This window comes from Mus caroli, unplaced genomic scaffold, assembly GCF_978045245.1.
Source record: "Mus caroli unplaced genomic scaffold, Mus_caroli_1 scaffold_3, whole genome shotgun sequence".
In the NCBI taxonomy this organism is placed as follows: Eukaryota; Metazoa; Chordata; class Mammalia; order Rodentia; family Muridae; genus Mus; species Mus caroli.
The window spans coordinates 37,598,832-37,622,945 of NW_028227258.1; the positions used below are offsets into that span (position 1 = coordinate 37,598,832).

General features: G+C 37.0%; 1 protein-coding gene across 2 annotated transcripts in view; it reads left to right on the forward strand.

The window, feature by feature from the left end:
• Fnbp1l (formin binding protein 1 like) overlaps positions 1–23,841 on the forward strand; it is an 84,044-nt gene extending 60,203 nt beyond the window's left edge. The window contains exons 7-16 of one of the 2 annotated variants that reach the window (XM_029475133.2): positions 1,507–1,635; positions 3,171–3,317; positions 4,241–4,444; positions 5,778–5,936; positions 10,237–10,251; positions 13,085–13,194; positions 15,465–15,597; positions 16,140–16,234; positions 17,784–17,932; positions 20,219–23,841. In XM_029475133.2, coding sequence (XP_029330993.1) covers positions 1,507–1,635; positions 3,171–3,317; positions 4,241–4,444; positions 5,778–5,936; positions 10,237–10,251; positions 13,085–13,194; positions 15,465–15,597; positions 16,140–16,234; positions 17,784–17,932; positions 20,219–20,397 — 1,320 coding nt within the window. In that variant the 3' untranslated portion in view covers positions 20,398–23,841. The remainder of the gene's footprint in view (positions 1–1,506; positions 1,636–3,170; positions 3,318–4,240; positions 4,445–5,777; positions 5,937–10,236; positions 10,252–13,084; positions 13,195–15,464; positions 15,598–16,139; positions 16,235–17,783; positions 17,933–20,218) is intronic. The other variant, XM_029475134.2, reaches the window with a different exon arrangement.
• The last annotated feature ends 273 nt before the right edge of the window (positions 23,842–24,114 follow it).

Genomic DNA, 24,114 nt, shown 5'->3' on the forward strand with positions numbered 1-24,114 from the left:
TAGCTGGGACCTTGAGGAGTGTCCCCTGGCAGGTCAGGAGGACTTGAGGCTAGGACTTGGAATCTTTGTCCCACTTTATAGTTTATGGTAGAAGGAGAAAAAGAATGTGTGTGAAGAAACGTTCTAGGCTGGAACCTCAGGTTTTGTCTCATTTCATTTTTTTTCTCTGTAGAAATACTTTGTACTTTGATTTATAGTATTTAGTTTCCATAGTATTTACTTGCAGGAACTTGTGATGTGCCGTGGATTAAATAAGGTTTTGTGGACTTATCTATGATCTTGGCTACCCTGCTTTCATAGTCAGTTTATTTCTGAATTAACAAGATATAGTTATAAACTAGTGTTAGAAGCTAAGTAACTGCATCTGTAAAAGCTAGCATCCTAAGAGTGAGGGATAGATAGATAGATAGATAGATAGATAGATAGAACTGGGAATGAGGATCAAACCAGAGTGCTTGTCAGCAAGGATAAAGCCCTTACATTCAATCCTTAGCAAAAGAAAGGAAAAAAAAAAAATAGTGTGCTCTGTAACTCATAGCCCTGATGTATACACAGCACACACAGCACTCGCACTTCTTCCCACCCTCCCTCTCTTCCTTTACTTTTGCCATGTTGTGCTCAGGTTGCACTGCCACTCTGTTGCCTCTCTGGCCTCAGCCTTTGTATGTACATGAGACTGCTGGTGTGCAGTGTGGAATCTGTGGAGACCAATTCTTACTTCCTAATTTAGATCAGAGTCTAATCAGTGTCTTACTGTTGTGAACAGATACTATGACCAAGACAATGCTTAGAAGGACATTTAATTGGGGCTGGCATATAGGTTTGGAGGTTCAACCCATTATCATCAAGGCATGAGCTTGACAGCTTCCAGGCAGATGTGGGGCTGAAGGAGCTGAGAGTTCTACATTTTCATCCAAAGGCGGACAGGAGAAGACTGGCTTCCAGGGAGCTAGGATGAGGGTCTTAAAGCCCATGTCCATATTGATAGACTTCCTCTAATAAGGCCACACCTTCTCTAATAGTGCCACTCCCTGGGCCAAGCATATTCAAACCAACCCAATCAGTTAGGAAATTTGTTTAGCTTTTAATACTCACTGTGTTAGAACTAACAGTTTTACTTACATTCTTGTCAGAGAAGATAATACTCCTTTGACTTTGTGCAAGAAATTAAAGGCAGAACTATTTTAAATAAGTGCCTCTGGTTTTCTAGAGATGGAAACACTTTGAGTATTACAGTACTCAACATTTTAATCATTATTTACATCTATTATGATTTTAGTTTCATTTATTATTTTCTGTGAATTTTATAAGTAGACTATTTATAGTATTGAATAGAGGAGAGCTCATTCATAGGGACAGAGGGATTGTCATAAGGAGACTCTGTAAGATCTGGAAGCATTTTCATTACCTGTTGGGTTATCTATAACACAATTTAGGTTTGCTGTAATTTTCAGAAAAATGAATCACTTTATTTTTGGCAATCATTTGGACCATTTTTGCCTGTAGGCCAAACAGCAGTTGAACCTTCGTACACATATGGCTGATGAGAATAAAAATGAATATGCTGCACAGCTGCAAAATTTTAATGGAGAACAGCACAAACATTTTTATGTGGTAATTCCTCAGATTTACAAGGTAAGTTTAGTCTAGTTGAGTTCAGAGAATTTTTTTTGAGACAAGGTTTCACTGTTTATCTTCCCTGGTTGGCCTGAGCTCACAGAAACCCACCTGCTCCTGTTTTCCCAGGGCTGGGATTAAAGGCATGCACCACCATGCCTAGCTAAAGAGTTAATTTTAAGTTGGAATTTTTTTTTTTCAGTTTGGAAATAAAACCTAGCGTTTTACATGATATTACACCTCCAGTTCCAAAACTCAAGTATTATACCTTAGAAATCAGAATATTTCTGAATTCACTAGGTATAAAATTCACTGTTGATAAATTTTGTTCTAATTATATTATGTGAAAAGTAGATGTTATTATTTTAAAACCACAGACTTTTCTGTATGTTTATTATTAGTGTTATTGTCTTAGTTTGGGCTTTTATTGCTGTGAAGAGATACCATGACCAAGGCAACTCTTATAAAAGCAAATATTTAATTGGGGTTGGCTTACAGGTTCAGAGATCCAGTCCAATATCATGGTAGGAAGTATGGTATCATGCAGGCAGATTTGGTACTGGAGGAGCTAGGAGTTCTACATCTAGATCCGAAAGCAGTCAGGAGACTAATTGCCACACTGGATGGAGCTTATATATATATGCTCATGCCTTCAGAGCCTGTGACGGCTTTCTCCAACAAGGCCACACCTAATAGTGCAGTTCCCTATGGTACTATTATGGCACAAAAATTCAACTTATAAGTAAATTACCTATTGTGTTTGGGGGCCACTTTGGAACTTGCTTAGAGCAGTCTCGTTTTGTGATCAAACAAAGAAATAAAAAGGAAAGGTCTCAAAATAAGTCCCCAGACTTTAGAAAGTAACAACAAAAAGTGATCTGAAGTAGAGTTTGAGAAGCTGAGGAGAAAGGCCAGTACTGGCTAAGAGCAAGGGTGCAAACATGACTTTTAACGTGCTGAATGTACCTGTCTTAGCATATTTCCCATAGTGAGTTTGGGAGAGGGGGTATTTGGTGATGTGACTTACTGTTTGCCTTTCATGCCCTCAACTCTGAGCTGCAGTCTGTAGTAAGGTCTGGGTCCCTGTTTGTAGGCCATCAATTGTGATCCTTCATCCAGCTAGCTCTTAACTCCAGTACTCTGAACCAGTTTAAGGAGCGCATCTTAGACTTGTGTCTTATGGATAATTGCTTTAAAAGAGGGGGCAGGGATTAATGCTAGAGTTTGGTGTTTAAATGGAACATTTCCTGAAAGCATAAAACTACCCAAATTCAAGAGAAAAGGGTAGGGGAGGTGTGGAGCAGAGACCTGGTTGCCAGTTGTTAATGTTTTAGATTATTATTATTAATATGAGTATTAAAGGCCTTGTATTTTCCTCCTTTTATTATTTATTTAACAGGCTTTAGATTGTAAGAATTATTAAGTCTATATGGCACCATTGAAAGGTCTAAAATAAAAGTGTAATACGGAAGAAATATTTTTGGGGAGGTCACTAATGGTTCTACAGAATAGAAAATTCAATTTCCCTCCTTGTTTGAATTCTGGATTATTAGCAACTACAAGAAATGGATGAACGAAGGACAATTAAACTCAGTGAATGTTACAGAGGGTTTGCAGACTCAGAACGCAAAGTTATTCCTATCATCTCAAAATGTTTAGAAGGAATGATTCTTGCAGCAAAATCAGTTGATGAAAGGAGAGTAAGTACTGTGTAACTGTCTCTGAGTTGGTGCGTGTGGTGGGGCTGTGCATGTGAGTTAATGAGATGGTTTGGGAAAGAAGTAAAGTGACCTAAGGGATACTTGCTTCTTAATTATACTTTGTGTGAGAAAGCCTCGCGTAAGTTAGACTCCTACAATAAGGTCAACTCTTATTCTTTAAAAGAAACTTGCAGCCCTCTCCTTTCCAATATTTTTTTCTAATCCAAGATTATAACCTTTGAACTATGTGTTTAAATTATATTATGCTCTTATTCTAATGAAAGTTTAGAGAAGGATGTGGTTAGATCGATCTAGTGTTGTCAGATCGATCTTGTGTAGTCCATCTTGAATGCAAGAATTAGTGCTTGAGCTGATCAAGAAACAGTGTAAAATAGTGATGAGGAGGAGGAAGAAGAAGAGGGCATCAGGAGTCAAGGTCATAGCGCAGTCTTGTTCTTGAGAACATAGAGCCAGAAGCATCACAGCTTAGGCAAAGGGCAGCATAGTCTTCGATCTCGTTAGTTCGCAGTAAATGCTGAGTTCCTGAGAAGCATGGACAGGTAGATTCTGCCATCCTGAGGGGAAACAGTGTCAGAGATGTGCCATGTACTCAAGTCTTCAGAGCAAGCCCTTCAGTGAAAGCTCGCAACTAGCCTGTCTGTAACTGAGTCCCTGCATTTAATAATAATAAAAGGAGGGCCTTTTAGTTTCTTTAGTTGAGAGTTTCAAAGTATGTGTGTGTTATATTTTTTCACTTGGGATTGATATATTGAATGCTTTTTCTAACATTCAGGGAGAAATTATTTTCTTTAAGCCTTTGGTGATTACTATAGAACTATTTTTTAAAATTTATTTAAAAATTTTTTTGAAAGCGAATGTACTGTTAACAAAATTACTTTTAAAAAATTGTTTCTTATGTATAGGATTCTCAAATGGTTGTAGACTCCTTCAAGTCTGGCTTTGAACCTCCAGGAGACTTTCCATTTGAAGATTACAGTCAGCACATTTACAGAACCATTTCTGACGGGACCATCAGCGCAGCCAAACAGGAGAGCGGCAAGATGGATTCCAAGTCCACAGTGGGGAAGGCCAAGGGCAAGCTGTGGCTCTTTGGAAAGAAGCCAAAGGTAAAAAACATAAAATCCCCATATGCTAATCAAACTCTTACTTAGTAAGTTGAAAAAGACGTTGAATGGATAATAATTTATGACTTATAGAGGAGTAATTTCATTCAGCTTGAATGATTCAATTAATCTTTCACTAATTAGAAAACAGTCTTATACCTTGAGCACTTAATAATGTGGAAGAATATTAACTGAGTTTTAATATCTAGTTAAAGTACATGTTTTTACATTTTATTTATATAGAGTGCCAGAATTCTAAGGCAATGTCGTATTGTTACTGCTTACTACAGCGGGGATTCTTAGTCGGGATAAATGATAACAGCGTCAAATTAACTGTTAGAGCTCATGCTACTATAACCTTTTATTATCCATATGCAATTTTCATGAGAAGGGCTTAGTGTTTTTGATTTAACTTCAGCTTTTAGGAACCTCTAGTTTACTAAGAGAATCTTGCTCTTCTTGTCAAGCCCCAGATCTTGATGTCCTACTAATTTTTAGAAGCTAAACAAACATAGCTCAACACAAGAGCAAAGGGGATAAACCAGCACTTTGTCTTTCTTGTCGATTTAGTGGTTGTGTTGGACCAGTAAGGAGAGATGTATTCCTTCTGTCTGATACACTGTAATTTTTTAAAGTGTGCTTAAGTAATTTAATTTAGTCTTAGATCTTGGCATATGAAAGTATATAAAATTTAACTCAAATTATCTAACTGCTACTGTCTTTAAAAAACACATTTATTGGTAACTCGGGCTTTACTATGCTTTTAATAATACCGTCCAGTGAAGAGGCTGGGTGGTGAGCCCTCTCTTGGTCACAGCACAGGAGCCGGAGCTTACAAAGATGAGACACCAGTGCTTGTTTAAGAGAGGAGATGACCTGAGAGGAAAGCCAGGGATGGTGGGAAGATTTGCCTGTTATAGTAATCAGATACAGTTTTAGAAGTATTTTGTGTGATAACTTTAACTATAGTTGATGCCTTTATCTCTTGACAAGTACAAGTTAAATATAACCTATATAGAATCCATTATGATGCTAACATGCTGAAATCCAGAAAAAAATTATTTTAGTCTAGGTTATATTGTTCTAATATAATTTGTATACTCTTTATTTTAATCTATCAGTTTGTAAAAAAAAAAAAAAAAGTGAAATGGTATTGTTTAAAAGTAACTGGCTTTTAAAAGATAATAGCTTTAGCAAAACTTTGTTTATTCTCTATTTTCATAGAAAACTTTAAAGTGTATTTTGTGAAAATATGTTGCCAGAAATAGAATTTTCATTTAGGACAACAAACTATGCACATTTGGCTTATTGATTCCTTTCTTTATTTCCATATTAGCCACAGTCCCCACCCTTAACCCCTACTAGTTTATTCACATCCAGTACTCCTAATGGGTCCCAGTTTCTCACACTCTCCATTGAGCCCGTGCATTATTGTATGAATGAAATAAAAACAGGGAAGCCCAGAATTCCTTCTTTCAGAAGCCTCAAAAGAGGGGTAAGTTTAATAATGGGTTGAAATGCATGATGGCCTAATTGTGTGTGTAGTGTGGCTTTTCAATACTCTCCACCCTCATTATAAGGCTCTCCTATAAAGACATAGTTTAAAATCACCACAGAATTAAGTATAGCTGCCCTCAAGTAAAAACAACTCCTCTTTATAACATTTGAAATGTTCAACCATAAGAAATGGTATTATAAAGAGGGTGCTGGGTACAGTCATATTTTAGCTTTTTTTTGTTTATGTGAAATCATATGTCCACCATTGTCTTGTAATGTATTTACATTTTTAAGACTTTCAGTAATTTGTCACTGGAGTTGCTTTGTAATGATTTGTCACTAATGCTGACTTCAACAACTTTATAAAATCTTGTTTTGTTGACAGTAAAATGTCAAGCTTGTTTTTATGCCCTCTTACTTTCAGATGCATAAAATATAATTTCTAATACCTTAATAAAAAACTAAAAAGCCGATGTGAATGAAACACAGCTTTATAATTCCAGTACCTGGAAGGCTGAGGCAGGAGAATAGAATTTGAAGCTAATCTGGGTTACATATGAAGTTTAAAAGCAGTCTTGGTTATACAGAGAAATGATATCTCCAAAAGCAAAAAAAATTTTAAAAAGATTAAGTATATTAAATACAGAATCTTAGATATCAAATTAATATCCTAAATGGTATTATTAAATTATAAGGCCTATAAAATACTTAGTTATTATTGAGTAATATTCATATGGAATTCATTTTCTTAAACTAAATATAAACCTTTTTACTATAGTTTTCCTTTTGCTTTTTATTAATTGACCAGCCTTAGACATCTAGTTTTTTAATAGTACTCTGCAAATGAAAATGTATAGACTAGAAAAATTCAAGTGCGTTGTCCCTTAGCAATGACTGTTACACTACTAATAAATTAATGGTACTTCATTATGCTAATAGGACTAATTTTTGTTTTTCTTGGTTTTTGAAGATTGAATCTAGGTCCTTGTGTATATGAAATACTTACTCTAAACTACTTATCACTAAATTACTTGCCTAACCCGCTACATTTTCACTTTTTTATGTTTGAATTTTAGGTAATGCTCTTAATTATACAGCTACAATTTAGATTAATTTATAGGAGTTTTTGGCTATTTGAAAGACAGGTGTGCTAACCATACATAGCATCAGATCATTAGCAGTAATTAATATACAAATATTAACAGTAATATATGAATATTAACAGTAATATATGAATATTAACAGTAATACACGAATAGTGTGTTCTTTCTCTCTTCTTTTTGTAGCTTTTCCCAAAATTAAAGTGCATTTTAGACACCTGATGCCAGGAATAACAGACCAGCCCAGTGTATTAGCATCTCCTCCAACTTTTTTACCATTCAGCTTCATTAGCTGAGTGTGGATAATGGAGACAAGTTGTGACCCTTAGAAAGGCTCCTCACAGAGAAGTTTATTCTTGTGTGAGAGGTTTATTTGGAATCTCTTGCCTTAGTTATGAGGTAGAATTTTTAAGTTGCTTCTCATAGAGAGACATAGTAAATTTAATTATATGGAAAAATTAATGCAGTTTAGAACTATAAGGCCTGGAGAGAGAATCTTAAATGTGCAGCATTCTTATTGAACAATTTGCAGTTAGAATTTTACAACAGCAACACTTAAAAATGGTTAGCTTACCCATTATTAGGTTTATTTTCATATGTTGCTTTAAATTGTCACACATTGTTTTTATAATTCTGGAAAACTTAAATTTCCATGTCTTAGTTGCCATAGTAACTAACGAGAGGATTAGAGGACAGAACAGGGAGGAAAGTGTTTATCTTTGGGATTGACATTTTTATATTTTGATTGATATTTCAGAGTTTACTGGATAATATTTGAAAATTAATGCTAGAGATAGAAATGTTTTCTTGCCATTCAAGAATTCCACAAAGAAAGTAGGCCTTAATAAACTTTTTTTTTAACGTGTATTTACATGGATTTTCATTCCACTAAGCTTACAGTGTAGGTCTTTGGACAGCTTCTAGCTGCTGAGTTGTACCTTCAGTTCAGATGCTATTTTCTGTCTTGTTGGATATTATGTTTCCTAAGTAGCTTCTCTAAAACACATACATACAATAAACATATACATATGTTTACTTTTAAAGAAAAACTGGTATATGCAGTCTCATAATTACGGATTTGAAAAGTGTTCCATCAGAAGGATGAGTTTGAGTTTGACAGCTGTGCCCCTAGACCTGTTCCAAGGGGAAGGTTCTACACTTGCCCTCTGAGCTCAACTTCTAAGTGGGGGTGTGGGAAGAACACCCAAACTTGACTGCTTAATACACAAATTAGCATTTTTTAAATCTCTATAACTACTTTCTTTTGTTTTCATAGCAATTCCTTTTTAAAGTAATAGAATTACCTAGCTTATAATAGGAGTCCATATTTGTGTCTTAATTATATATACATAATCCTACAGATTTCAGAATACAGCTCCCGGGGTTTTGGCCTGTGTTAAGATGACACACACCTGAGTGTTTTCATTCCTTTACTTAATGTTAATTCTCCTGTATTTTGTACGACCTTAAAATGTAGTGGTTATATGAAGTTTTCTAATTTGTAAACTATTTCTATATGAAATGATATTTTTACATTGAACATGTATTAAAACCAAATTTATGTTGTTCTTATAGAGAACTTTTTCAGTGAATTTAAATTTATTTTCTACTTAGTAAAAGTAGATAAGCTAAAATAGAAACATTTGCTATTTCAGCTATAATTACCCTATTTTCTCTAAAAGATTAAAATATAAATTAGAAAAGTAATTATATCACTCAGTAGTGAAAATTAGTGTAAAAGATGAGGCAACTCAGTTAACTGTTTTATTCCTTGTCATACACAGTTTTGTTAGTGTTTAAGAATACTATTGATATCTTTTCTTAATTACCTGGCTTTCTCACTATGAATTTTGTGATAGCAAAATAAAATGATTTTTTCTTCTTTAAAGTACTGACAGTCTAAAGAATGTTAAGCGTAGTTTAGAAAGACAATGGATAGCAAATGTCATCTTTTTGTCATGATCATTAATAAACATGGCCAACTCATCAGAGATAAGGGGTAGATATTTTTGCTAGATATTTATTAATGTCTTTAAATTTTTTACGTGAAAATTTTATCTGACATATACTATCTTTCCTTAAATAAATTATGATTTAGAAACCAGGGACTGTGTTTTATTTTTCATGAGGGATACTGAGGATTGAACCCATGGCCTTGCACGTGTGAGGCAAATGTCCACCCCTGACGTGTGTCTCCAGGGCTCTGCATGAAGGCATTTTAAGACTAGCTAAATGTGCTGAGTGTGAAAATTTGTAAAGTTTGATGAATATTCTCGGCCACTGTGTGTATGTGCACTTGTGTGTGTGTGGTCCTGTGTGATACATTCTGGGCCATTTGCAGAATCCTGGTGTCAGAATGGTGTGTGATATGTTGATTCATAAGAGCACCCATAGTTGATCTCTTCAGACTCTGCTCATGCCGTGTCTTCTGAAAGGGTAACTCTGGATTCTGGTTGCCAAAGGGTGAAATGATAAATTTAGGGCTATTTTTCAGGCACATTGATTTCAGAATAAAACCTAAAAAATAGAAAACTCAAAGCAAAACTCAATCGTTGAGCCTAATAATATAGAGAGAATTTGATACTGAGTACCTCATTTGTTATTTTTATTTTTTAAAAAACAACACCATAAGAATGTTACCCTTACCAAACTTTGATATATTTAAATCCAAAATAGTGTTTGGGCAATGAAACTTCAGGAAGTCATGCTTTCTGTGAAGCATTGAGAAGGACATTTTAGATTATAAAGATTTCATAAATTTCCTTTTAAATGGCTAACGTTCGATCTTTTTCAGTCAGCACATTTCAAATTTCAGTGCTTCTGAAAATGGACAATCTGAGTAAACAAACACCTTCACACCATTCTCCTTCAAAGAGAGCACAGGACGGCAGGAGGATGGACTTGGTTTTGAGCTTTAGTAAATTTAGAAAATATCTGCCCATTATCAGTGTGTGCTTTCCTTTCTTCTTCTTCTTCCTTTTTTTTTTTTTTCTTTTTTTTTTTCTTTTGCGTGTGCGTGCAAGCAATTTGCTTTCCCAAATGTGCTTACATTTTTTTTTTTCTGGCATAATTGTTTGGATTGTAAAGTGTACATAATTTATTTTAATACTGTAAAAAATATGGGTTATTGCATCTTCTGTATTATGATTTCATGTGAATAATTTACCATTTCTTTCTGTTTTCCATTGAACTATTCAGTGGTCGATGAAGATGGTAAGCCCTGTGTGCTGATCTATATACTATACCAACATTTAATATTCCAAAGACATTGTTTGATTTAATTCAGAGCACGTGTTAAAGTACATTCCACATTTCAACTTGTATGATTTTTTTCAAATAATTTAATCCATAGTCCAACATATGCCAATACCTTTGGATGTCATAGATTAGATAATAATGTGCTTAACTATCATCAACCCATCAAATTCTTAAATGTTATTAGATAGAGACCATGTAATGTTAAAGAGAATTAATTTTTTAATTAAAAATTTAAATGTACATGGTAGAGCAAAAGTTGATGTTTTACAGAAGTAAAATTTAGAAATACACTTTTAAAAAATTTACTTTCTTTAAAAGGTCATACAAATTTAATGTTTATCATAAGTTTTACTAGGTTTTTCCAGAAAAGAAAAAAGTTTTGCTAATTTTATAATGGGTTTTGTTCTTTGTTGGGAAGCAGAGGTATTGTGTGTTGTGTGAGAGTGTGTGTGAGTATTTGTTTCCCATCCCTCTGTGTTTGAGGTGTCCTGTCTGCCTTTATTGCATACAAATGATGGATTTACATTATGAAGAACAACTGGGTGCTTGCATAGCAAGCTATGTTCACAGATGTAGAAAGCAGATTCCTGTTGTAGACATTTCTAGTTGAGACATTTATAAGACAGGTTGTTAAGTGCCTTGCATGGCTTTTTGAAGTTCTTAGTAAATATAATGGAATTGCTTCATGTTCTTATGTAAGAATGTGTTACAGTGTTGAAATGAGATGTTAGGGGTGCACGTGTCTTGATTCCTATTGTTAAAATATTAGGTGTCAGTTAATAGGTAATAAATGCATTAGCATTACACAGATATTTGGAGATTTACCCATTGATAATTGATAATGATAACTCCCCCCCAAAGCCTGTTAAACTGAAATATATGTTTTCATTTCCTTAAACTATTTTCAGAATTATTTTTCAAAATATAAAGTAGATTATCTTTGTACTGTTACACGATAGTGTAATCCCTGGCCCCAAATTAGAATGAATCTGGTAAATTACATTGGTCATTATCTAGTAAGTTTAAAGGAATTTTATATAGGAAATTTTGCTGTTCCATCATTTAGTTTAGGTTTGGTCGATTGACAGTACCTGATATAAAATAAAAAAAAGCCACTTAAACAGTGGCCCCACTTTTAGTCATTATGGTTGTTGAGTGCCCATAGTCTATGGGCCACTGTGGAAAGAGTCTTGGAGGGACTTGTTATTAATTAATGGTAACATTTGATCATGGTTTTTCCTGTAAATGGGTTTCCTTTTGTTTAAAAGTAAATGACACAGGTGTGAAGAGGTGGCAGATGGCTTGGTCATTAAGACCTCTAGCTGCTCTTACAGAGGACCCAGGATCAATTGCCAGCACTCACATGGTAGCTCACAACTGTCTGGAACTTAAGTTCTAGTAAAAGCCTATGCTTAGATGGAGGTGGGAAATCACACATTACTCAAATACAATAATTTAAAAGTGAACAGAGTGACCTTGTAACTGGTAAAATCAAGCTATTAAGCATCTGTGAAAGATGTAAGTAGTCCAGAAAGAAAGAATGCATTTTATTTTGTAGGCTTGTCTCAGTAGCACTTAAAAAATTGAGAATAATATTCATATTCAACCATTTTGAGAAAAATAAAGAATAAGTATTATTTTTGGAATGTAATATATTAATACAGGTTATATTAAATGGATTCAGTAGTTAATAATGGTTCTACTATAATCTCTATAGAATGTAGCTGAATTAACAATGACTAAAATGACATTTAAGAAGAAATGGGACTGAGTGTGGTGACAGTGACACACTCCTTTAACCCCAACACCTGGAAACTAAGACCAGAGCTGGGAGTTCAGGGCTAGGCTACACAGTGAGGCATAGTCTTCAGGAGAAAGACATGATAGTAGAAGAATCTGCACCTTTATACTAACATTTAATTCACCGAGATTCAGGAGCATTAAAACCTTTCTGATGAGGAATGTTCCCTAAAGGACTGCATGGAGCCTGGGCATGGTGTCACACACTTGTAAGGGCAGTGCTGGGGAGACGGAGGCGGAGCATCTGGGTGTGAGTTACACACTGTAGTTAGAGCCTGCTGTTTCACCTGGAGAGGAGGGAGACAGAGAAAACAGGGGTCATCTCTTTCAGAAACACCTGAGGTCTGTCATTTGGTTTTACATAAGACCGGAAGTGTATTCCATGTATGTAATTTCTGATCCGTAGACTACACCTTTAATTTTTTTAATAATCAGATTTTAATTTGTTTCCAAAGAATGGTCTAGAAAATATAATCATTCAAAAACTAACTGCAGTATTGAAGTATACATTAATTAGTTGTCTTCATGCGGTAAGTTGCTTATGTTGCTCAGCTATGAATCTCATATTTTTATTTAACATATTCATGGCATTCTAAATGTCATGACTGGATTTTTTTTCCTTAAGAATTCTATGTAAGAGTATATACAAAGTAGTTCAATAATATAAATGAGAAATGTTGTGTGTTCCCATTTTGTTGTTGCTGTAAGAAGATTTGTGTGTATTCATTTTAACTGTCAAGACTTGAAATAATATGATACAGTTAATAATTACCTGTATTTGGTAAGATTTCTTTTTTTTTCCTGCCTATTTTCATGTTTTTATAAATATGAAATTTAAGCTTTGAATTTTACTAGTACATCTGTATAGATTTTTTTTAAGTTGAAGCTAAATAAAAATTGAAGTTAGTTGCTTCATTTATAAAAAAGGTAAAGTTAAAAAACAAAATATCTGAAAATGTCTTAATAATGATTTAGACTCTCTTTTCAGGGCCCAGCACTAGAAGATTTCAGTCATTTGCCACCAGAGCAGAGGCGGAAGAAGTTACAGCAGCGCATTGACGAGCTTAACCGAGGGCTGCAGAAGGAAGCAGATCAAAAGTAGTGTTTCCTTGAGCCCTCCCTCATTGCTCTCCCTTCTGGAACTAATGAGTGATGTGTACACTGACACAGAGTGCTCCCAAATCGTTGGTTCTGGGATGGGGATAAGTCAGTGGGAAAAGTGCTGGCCTAGCATTCATGAGGACCCAAGTTCAATCCTATCATTCCCCCAAATCATATATCCCAATTGAAACACTTTTTGAAATGTTTGAAATATTTTATTTATATTTCTTTATGTATGAGTGTTTGATCTGCATGTATATCTATGTATCACCTGCATGCCTGGTGCCTGTGGAGGCCAGCAGACTCCTGGAACTGGAGTTAGAAATGGTTGTGAAGCCGGGCATGGTGGCGCACGCCTTTAATCCCAGCACTCGGGAGGCAGAGGCAGGCGGATTTCTGAGTTCGAGGCCAGCCTGGTCTACAGAGTGAGTTCCAGGACAGCCAGGGCTATACAGAGAAACCCTGTCTCGAAAAACCAAAAAAAAAAAAAAAAAGAAATGGTTGTGAGCGTCCATGTGGATGCTGGAAATAGAACCTGGGTCCTCTGAAAGATCAGTCAGTGATTTTAACGTCTGAGTCAGCTCTCCAGCCCGTGACACACCTTTGTTTGTTTTAGGGAAGAGTAAAACGACCTAAACTAGAAAACATTATGGCTTACATATTAGATAAGTAAAAATCAAATGTCAGGGGTTGGTTGGTTGACTTTTGGTTTTTGTTTTAATTATAGCATTTTGTTAGTCCCTGTTAGAGTTCCACAAATTTGTTAAAAAAAAAAAAAAAACAACCCAGAAACCCAAATCATGGCAATTGGTTGTCAAAAGTAGTTTTGCCAGCACCAACCGCCTCGTCTGTTGTATACACTTTTTAATGTATAAATTGAGTTCAGTATTGGTTGAGGGATCATCATAAGTACACATCAGGCATTTTACATGAAACATCATTAAATTCTTCAGAATAGCCATCGGAGGTTGCTCTCGCTGTATAAATGGAGAGATGGAACTTGGTTAGAAATTGTGTAAGTGAAGTAATAGGATAAGGGAAAAAGAATGAGTTAGGAAAAGTCTTAACGACGTGTACCAGTCTGCTGGTAGTGGGGTTAGGGGCCTTAGCAATTTCAACTGGATGATAGCACATTAGCAACTGTTCTAAAGGTCACCGAGCCTTGTATCTGAGTAGATCAGAGATCAGGAGAGGAGGCAGGGAAGTTGTTGTGGAACTAACTTGTAGATACTGAGAGAGCTATAAAATTAATTGAAAAAGAAAAAGAAGCTTGGGTGAAAGTAAAGATTTTGCTTATGTTTTGTGAAAAATCTATCTAGAAAGTGTCTAGGTGAGTGTGGAGCTATACATCTAGAACTTAAAAACCTGGATGGAGACAGACACTGCAGAATCATCTGAAGATCAAAACATTCTAAAGAGGAGTGTAGGATGAGATGAGAAAACCCTTGTCATTTATATAACAGACATTTAAAAGTGGAACAAAGAAGAAGCCAGTGAATGATTGCTGAGAAAGCAGAGGCGAGGAGGAGAAAAGGAAATTGAAGCCTTAGGTTAGGCAGGAACAGACTATTAAGGAGTACTAGTCAACAGTGTCGGGTGCTAGCATCAGAGAGAACTGATTGGGCATAATCTCTGAGAATGTGACTAGAGAAGAGGAGGCAGGCTATCAGGAACTGGCAAATAGCTGAAGGGGGTGCACGGTTAAAGATGGGGTTACTATTTCCAGCATAGATGAGTAGGAGGACAGTGATGCTGTGGGGATGAGATAAGGGATGCTGGCAGAATGCTAATAAAGTAATGTTTCCTCTAGAGCCAGGAATGATGGCACAGGTTAGGAAGAGCAAGAGTTAAAGGCCAGCCTCGACTATCTAGTGAGACCGTCTCAAAACAAAGCAAAGTAATGAATTTGGTTTAAGAAACAATGAATGTAAGAACACTGTGGACTATTCTACCAGCTGTTTACTAAGCTCATGTATGTATAAGTAATATAGCAAGACAGAACAAATGTTTCTTTCTATTAGAAGTCTTTTAAATGTAAACACTCAAGCAATACACATTTTAAAAGTCTTTCCTTAAATTACTGACTGTATATACGTAGTCACACACACACAGCCCTGCACAAATTGTCTTTAAATTAGGATATATTTGTCCAAACTTAGAAGTGTGACTTTTTAAGGTTCAGATAAACTTGACTCTCTAAAGATAAATGGAACTCTGAAAGTACATGAAGTGGATGCTTAATTTTGTGGTTTCCTTTTGTTTCTCAGAGAAGCACTCAACAAAATGAAGGATGTGTATGAGAAAAATCCACAAATGGGGGATCCAGGAAGTCTGCAGCCTAAATTAGCAGAGACCATGAATAACATTGACCGCTTACGAATGGAAATCCACAAGAATGAGGTACATTTGTTAACTCAGCATTCTGAGATGAAAGTGCATTTTTAAATATTTTATAAACTTTATTGTAATAGATTGGATTTTGCCAGACTTATATACCAATATAAGTTTAAATTTTATGAACTGAAAGTATTATTATAATATATAATTATCAAACTAACAGCCTACTCATTTTGTTATTTGAACTTTCATATGAAACTAAACATACTATTTTTAAAATTCAACTATAAAAGGCCAGACAGTGGTGGCACACACCTTTAATTCCAGATTGAGGCAGGTGGAGCTCTGTGAGTTTGAGGCCAGTCTGGACTACTACAGAGCAAGTTCCAGGACAGACAAGAGTACACAGAGAAACTCTGTCAACAAACAAGCAAAACCAAAACAAAAGAAACAAACAAAAAAAGTCAACTATAAACCTAATCACTGTATACATTGGAATAAAATTTCTCTAAGAATCATAAAGTCTCAAAGTGCATTTTAATTCAGGGTTCCTTAGGAACTTTCAAACTTACTGACCTGTCTGCTGTTTTGGTCTTTTTCTGAAGGCATGGCTCTCTGAAGTTGAAGGCAAAACAGGTCTAAGAGGTGACAGAAGACACAGCAGTGACATAAATCATCTTGTGACACAGGGGCGAGAAAGGTCAGGTTTGTTTTGTTTAATTTTTATTTTTAACTTCAGTAATCATTTAATGTTCATCTTTTTTCTCAATTTTCTCTCCATTACTAACTTTATCAAATAACTCCAGTCTTTTGGAACTATTCTGTATATTAGGTAATAGTTGTAGGTAAAATAGGAAATTTCGTGTTCAATTCTAGTCTATCACATCCATGAGTACCTAAGAATAAAAACAACAACAATATCACAAAACAGAACAAGAAAAATACCAAAAAACAAAGAAACCCTAGCAGGCTTAGGAAGCCCAGGGATGGGAGAGAGTCCACTAAGGTGTATGTGGAGATGGATAACTTAGGACCAAAAAAAAAAAAAAAAGTGCTGTCAAATTGCTTCGAGTTTGATGAAGAAGAAAAGAGTTACATCTTACTAGTTTGCAGTTCTCAGCTTAGCTTTCTGCAAGGTCTGCTGTTACATTTCCTCCTTAGTATGCTGGATTTGGTTTTGGTTTTTCCTGTCATAAGATAATCAGTAAACTGTGCTTCAGCTTTAAGAAAATTTGACTGGCTTAATATCAGATATTGGTCTAATCATTGCAGCATAATTTCAGCAGGCTCATTTTTTTATATTTCTTATCTCAATTTTCTAAAAACACAAAATCGAAGTTAGAATGCCCATTGTATCTGGTTGTCAATGCTGAAGGAAATGGTGTAAGATGTTTAGAGGTAAAACCCCTTGATTGTGTGCCTCCTAGCCAGCTGCTCTGATTCCAGGAAAGAAAAGAGCTCCAGGTCACTGGGCTTTGTTACTAGGTTAAAAATTAGTAACCCTTGGATTTTCTAACATACTAATTTCCTTTAATCAATTGGAATTCATTTTATTAGAATTTGGAGTCTTGGTTTTAAGCAAAATGAATTCTTACACTGTCTTTGAATAAAAATTTGCTTCATTAAATAATTTAAGAGGTAGCCTAGATATTATTCATAGAACTCAATTTTTTTCTACCTCTTGGCTGTTCTTCCTCCTGTGCTAGATTTAAAGTTACATCTGATTTTTTTTTTTTTTTAAGCTTACAGTTTTCCTCCAGGTTAAAGGAGAAAAGGAAGTGAGCTTCTCTTAGGGCAGTCGTCCTGGGCAGAGGCCTTCATCTGCTCTGCAGGACCAGAAGCTGCTCACCTCCATGCACATGCTGTGCTCATGGCTTCTCAGGAGCTGGGGCACAAACAACCTCCCTGTGGTGCCGTAGGCCTGGGTGATTCTGCTCAGGAATGTCTCTGACATGAGAAATTAGTGTCTACTACATTGTTCCATGTCCTCTTTAGGTCCTGGAATAGTGAGGTGTGTTTACTGATCATTGCTCTAAACATTGTCATCTTTGAAGTGTTTACTTCAGGAAAGTGAGTGAAGAATCATTTTGAATTACCACATTCAATCTGCAGAGTTAATGTTTGAAAATCGCACTCAATATAGAAGGATGGCACTGACACTTAATTTCTCCTGAGGTCAGCTTCTAAATAAGACACAAAGCGTTCTCGTGTTGGCGATATCTGATCAGAGATACTTTAATGGTTTTTAGCCCTGAGGGAAGTTACACTGATGATGCAAACCAAGAAGTTCGTGGGCCACCCCAGCAACATGGTCACCACAGTGAGTTTGATGATGAGTTCGAAGATGATGATCCCCTGCCTGCCATTGGACACTGCAAAGCTATCTACCCTTTTGATGGTATGATGATGATGATGATGATGGTGATGATGTTTATTTGTCTAACATCCTGATGGCTTCCTCTCCAGCCTGTCTTCCCTTTCTCTCACCTTACCTCACTTCCCACCCCTCCCCCTTCCTCCTCAGAAAAGGAGAGGCTTCCCATGGCTATTAACCAGCCTTGACATATCAAGATGTAGAAAAATTAGGCATCTGTTCTCTTGTTGAGCTTAGACAAAGCAGCACAGTTAGGGGAAGGGATCCAAAGGCAGGCAAAAGTCAGAGACAGCCCAGGCTCCCTCCCGTTGCTAGAACTCCCACAGCTGTACCAAGCTGTACATGTGGTACATATGTGCAGAGGGCTTAGGTTCATCCCATGCATGCTGTCTGGCTAGCAGTTCAGTCTCTTTGGGCCCAAGTTAGTTGATTCTGTAGATTTTCTTGTGGCATCCTTGACCTCTCTGGCGCCTTCAACCCTTCCTTCCCCTCTTCTAGAGGATTCTCCAAGCTCTGCCTAATGTCTGACTGTGGGTCTCTGCATCTGTCTCTACCAGTTGCTGGGTGAAGCCTCTCTGATGACAGTTATGCAGTTATGCTAGGCTCCTGTGTGTAAGCATAGCAGAGTATCATTAAAAGTATCAGGGGTAGACTCCCTCTCATGGCATGGGTCTCAGGCTGTAGTCTCTCCCTCTGTCCGCCCCTCTCCCTCCAACTTGATCCCTCCTCTTCCCATCCTCACCCTCTCCCCTGCACATTCCCCTCCCTGGTGTGATGTTCATAATATGTAATATTTGGTAAAATTGATTCTTCAAAGTCAAAGATAAGTGATACTTTAGCATCCTTAGCTAAGTGGCTAAGAGATACATTGTCAGAAAATTACATTCCTGGTTCAGTAATTGTATAGTTTTGTTTTAACTATGTTATAAATATATCGCCTAACACACATTTGCACACACAACTGAATTGAAATGCTGCCAGATCCTAACACAGACGATGACCTACAGCTCTATGTCCTAGATCTTACACTCACATGTGCATAACAGAGCTGTGGCAGCTTGAGCATGTGGCCCAAGCCAGGAGCAAACAGCTTGTAGATGTCATTTGATGCTCTCTGTTGCTGTTAATGGTAGAGAGAGGCAGGCATAAGGCACAGCTGGGTGCTATCTATTGTATGCTGATTCTGCGGGCTTCCCGTTCAAATGAGAGCAGAGTAGTGGTCAGCTCAGCGGCTGCTACTGACTATAGTGCCTTCTCCTGTAATGTGGTGGCTGGAGAATGGGCTGGAGACTGGGAAGAGGTGGTGTGGCTCTCTCTGCAGTCGTTTAGTTTTTTCCTTTTCTAGGACTCTTAAAAAACAAAGTCCTCTTCAGCTAACAGAAGAGTAACACCTCCATCAACAGTTATAGAAAGCTCTGTAATTCATCACCTTTCTCCATGTGTTAGTGTTACAATTGAGTGAAATCTTTAATTACTCTTCATTTTTAGAGAATATATTTAAAGGGATAGGGAGATCTCTTAGTGAGTAAAGACCCTTGCTGCCTTTACTGAGGACCTAAGTTTGTTCCTGGGAATCCACATGAAAAGAGAAGAGATACCTGAAGGTGTCCTGACTGCCACACTTATGCCCTGTCACATGCTCGCTCTCTCTCTCTCTCTCTCACACACACATACATACACACACACACACACACACACACACACTATGGTTTCTGTTTTCATGTGTATGTGTGGTATACATATGTGCAAGTTTGCACATACATGTACATGGGTGCTTGTTCAAATGGAGGCCTGAAACTGATGTCAGGCTTGACTCATCCTCAATTGCTCTTTGACCTTATTCAAGAGTCTTTGAATAGAACACAGAGCTTCCTAATACAGCAGATCTGGCTAGCCAGCTTGCTCCAAGGATCTCTTCTGTATATGCTCTGTCTTTCACCCTCTCTCATCGGTACTATTTTCTGATTCATACTTCATTAAGGTTTTAGATACACAAATTTGGGGAAAGAATTAGAATTGTGAAACAGTGATTAGACTACCCTGTCAAATTACATAGTGCTCTGCCTGGTTGCTGAGTCTGTTATGCAGCCCCGCCTCACAGGCTTATTATGTAGTTCAGATGAGAATGTGTGTGTTGAATCGAGTAAACTAGAAAATCACAGATAGGGTGCCACTGTGGCAATCCATGGGCTCTTGCATCTGGGTATGATGAAATGTAGTAGTTCATGTTTGGTAGTATGTTGTATCTATAACTTTTATTAACATTGCAGTGCTTTAATGCTGCATATGCTTTGAAAACTTTTCACCTAGGGCATAATGAAGGTACTCTGGCAATGAAAGAAGGTGAAGTTCTGTACATTATTGAGGAGGACAAAGGTGATGGATGGACAAGAGCTCGGAGACAGAACGGTGAAGAAGGCTACGTTCCCACAACATACATAGATGTTACTCTAGAGAAAAACAGTAAAGGTGCAGTAACTTATATCTAACTAACCAGGCAGTTTGTGCCATGTACACGTAAAACGACAACACATTCAACAGGTCAGAAACCCAAGCGTTAAGGCATCCTGATGCATTGTTCACTATGTGAGCTGAGTGCAGGCTTGATCAGAGTGTGAATACTGCCACCAGAAACTCTTTGACGCCTTACTGTTCAAGTGATGCTGGTGTGGAAGCTTAATCGATGCCTTCTGCTTTCTGTCCTGCCTAAGTGTGTGTAAAGGATGTGTGCTTTTCTGCCTTATAAATAATAGATTTGATTATTAGGCGAGAATCATAGGTAGAATGTTTCCTGCCCCCTGCACCTCAGAAACAACAGTGACTGATGAATTAAAATAAGCAAACCTGTTCTGAACTGCAGAAAGCTGACTCTCAGGAGCTTGGACTTACAGCTTCAGGTTCTAGGGCGAGAAGTAATAGTTGGATAATTAGGTAAAATAACAGTCATTTTCCTTGCTATTCCTAACTTGGTTTCCTAAAGAAAGAAAGTGAATACCTGGTATATAATCTATTTAATATGAGCTCATCTAGGGATTGCAGGATAAGTCACCTGGTAGAGCTTGTATGCGAATAAAACAGCATTGAGACCTGAAACTATTTTCAGGTTTACTGGTAATTTTCAATGTTGTACAAAGTTCATTCCAAGCTAATCTTCCACTTGTACTTTTCACTTGAAAGTGTCTTTTAGAAATACTTCATTAGTGTTCATTTAGTTTCTGGCAGTTACTCATAGGAGAAGTTGAGTCTAACTCAGTGGAGGTAAAGGACAGTCTGGAATGGAGGAAGAAAGTGTGGCAGGCGTGTTCTTAGAGGAGAAACAGGAGACAGGTTTTTTACTGAGATAAAGGAAGAGCTCTACCACTGTTGAGGGCTTCGTTTTAGTTGGATCGTCGACTGTCAGAGTAGGTACCTCTCTAATGTATTGCCAAAAGCATCTGTTGGAATTTGTCCAGTCAGCTGTACACTGTAGTTGTCATGTGACCACATCCTTGTTAGTTGAGTGAGGAGATAAAGGGAGGAGGCAGTAACATTGGCCTTTGATCGTCTTGTGTTTCAGAGTTCTCTGGTGTGTTTAGTAGTTGACTATAAAATGATTTTAGGTACATTTGGGACAGACACTTTAAACTGAATGCTCCTTTTGGTCTTACCAAAGGTCTTCAGTAATTGTTTTTTTCTTTTTCCTCCTGGACTGCAGGTTCCTGAAGAGGGTTTCTGAGGAAATGGGCAAGATGTTGAAGGAGGTTACATGCAGCTGCTTTGGGGGAGGGTATTAGAGTTGTCAGGCTGAAAGAGAGAGTGAGAGAAGCAAGTTGCATGAATGCATGCAGATTTTTTTTACTAACTTCATTAGCATTTCCATACATTAAAAAGTCATTCTAGTACCAGTCCTTAAATTCCTAGTCCACAGTTGTTCACATAGAAGAAGGAAAAGAAAAGCCAGCAATGGCTGACCTCTTTTTTCATTTACTGATACCAAATCAGAAAGAATACAGAGCTGTCTTAAAGTTTGTCTTATTTTGGGCTGTCCATTAGGACTGTCGTCATCAGCTCTGTTTAATTGGCTTCTAGACTCGTCGTCTGTTAGAGCCCTTACCATTTGTCACTGTCTGCCTGCACCACCTCTGTGCTTGCTTAACATCCTGTTGCATGTCTCGCGTGACCTGGGCTTAGAGTTTTCAGGCATGTCTCTGTAATCCCCTGTTCTTGTCAAAGCTTTGTTTCATTTTGCATTTGTAGTGCAGATCACTTTGTCAGCCACCTCAGCACTAATGTTTCCATCTTAGTATCTGTGTATGCTGCTAAAACTTCCCCACTGCAAACAGTCCAGTTTTGACATGAAGACATAGTCTGTGAACCTGAAGTATTTATGATAAGAAAAAGAAAACATCTCTGCTCTAGCCTACAGCCCAGTTAAAGACTCTGAAATGTGACACATCTTCAGCACCTCAGTCTGGGAGAATCTGGTCAGCACTGAAGTCCTGGCATAATAACACCGAAGGGACTATTGTCAAAAGTCAGCTGCTTCCATTCAAATGCTGCCTTAAAATCGAGTGCCTAAATCTGTTTATTGCCAACACTACCACTACAGTATCCCACAAAGGGCTTTATGTGCCAGCTCAGTGCTCCACCTCTAACTGTGGCACCTCCGCAGCTGTGATGTAGCCTCGGTAGGTGGCTTCTAGAGCTCTACCATGTGCAGTGGTGCATCTTCAAATTCATGCATCAAACTAAAGACCTGTGTGAGTCCATTTTACTTTCATCGGTGTATTTATGAGACGTTTGATGGACCTTCCCCCTTCACCTTTTAACGGGGTGGTGACGATCTCCCTTGATTATTTTAATGATAGTCTGTTTCCAAGTGATGCTTTTGTTTGAACCAGATAAAATTGCGTGAGACTTTGTAATGATCTCTGTGCACTTTTACTTGTAAAATGGGAATTTCTGTATGTTTATACTTGTAAATACGGTTGTCGTTAGTGCCCTCATTGCTCATGTGTCCTGCCGCGAATTTGTGATTCTGTTACTGACTTGTATGGGAACTAATTTCTTAGTGGTCTTGTAACGGGGCGGGGGGTGGGGGGTGGAAGGGAGGTTGTTTGTACCACTGAAGCTCCATTCGTTTGGTTCTTACTGTTGTGAGGGGAGAAAGAAAATGTGAAACGTTCTGTGTATTATTGGATTTCAAGCAATATTTTAGAAACCGTGTGACTGCTTTAATGATATTTTCCAATGCTATTTGAATCATACTACCAGTTACGCTAAAGCTGAATGACAATTGTGTGAACATTAATGCCTTCATAAGATCAAGTACACCACTGTTATGCAGCTGACATATAGTATATTACATTTGAGGCTAGTAACTATACAGTTTTAGATATTAAATCTCGTTACAGGGTTATTTATATAATGTGACATTATTCTATACTGACAGACTACATGAAGTAGTTTTAAAAAGTAGTGCTATTTTTATTTCAAAAGTTAGCAATGAGAAGGAAATGTGACCTGGCTGTGTTTGTCTTCTGTACAGAGACTGAAGTGCTTATGTTTGTCTGACTAACAATCACAGAGGGCAAAGTTCAAAGCTTTCTTGTACAGACTGTTCTTTTCAAGCTACTGGGTTTTTTTCTAAAGCTGGTGTTTGCTTCCATAGTAGGCAAGTTCCTTCATGTGGAGTAGTGCAACCTGTGTATGGGTTATAACATTTGAAGACACTTGGACTTGCACAGTTTTTAAGTCATTCTTAAACCATTCTTAAACTTTGAACATGTGAGCTGTCTAAAAGAAATCTCTTAATTTCATAGTAATTTCCACTTTGTGCACATATTGATTTCTTAATGGTAAAAAGCCTTGTTTATGATAGTGTTCTCTGTTGAGAATATTTTCATGGAATAAAGCAATCTTTTCATGGTCAGTTAAGATGTGTACTTATCTTTTACTGCTGCTGGAACCAAAGAGACTTGGAACGCCTTAAATGTGATAGAGTCCAGGTAATGAAAGGAGATGCTAAGCTTATAAAGTACAGTAGTCTTTGGGATAAACTAATTTAGGTACTTTATTCTGGTTTTTAGTTTCTTCCAAACTTTGCCAAAGGAAAAAATAGATGCTTAATCAGGGTGAAAGTAAATCAGCTGTAATCATTTGCATTTATTTTTACTCAGCAGTAGCTATGTGGCACAGACATCCCTTGGCCTTGTCGTCTTCCTGCA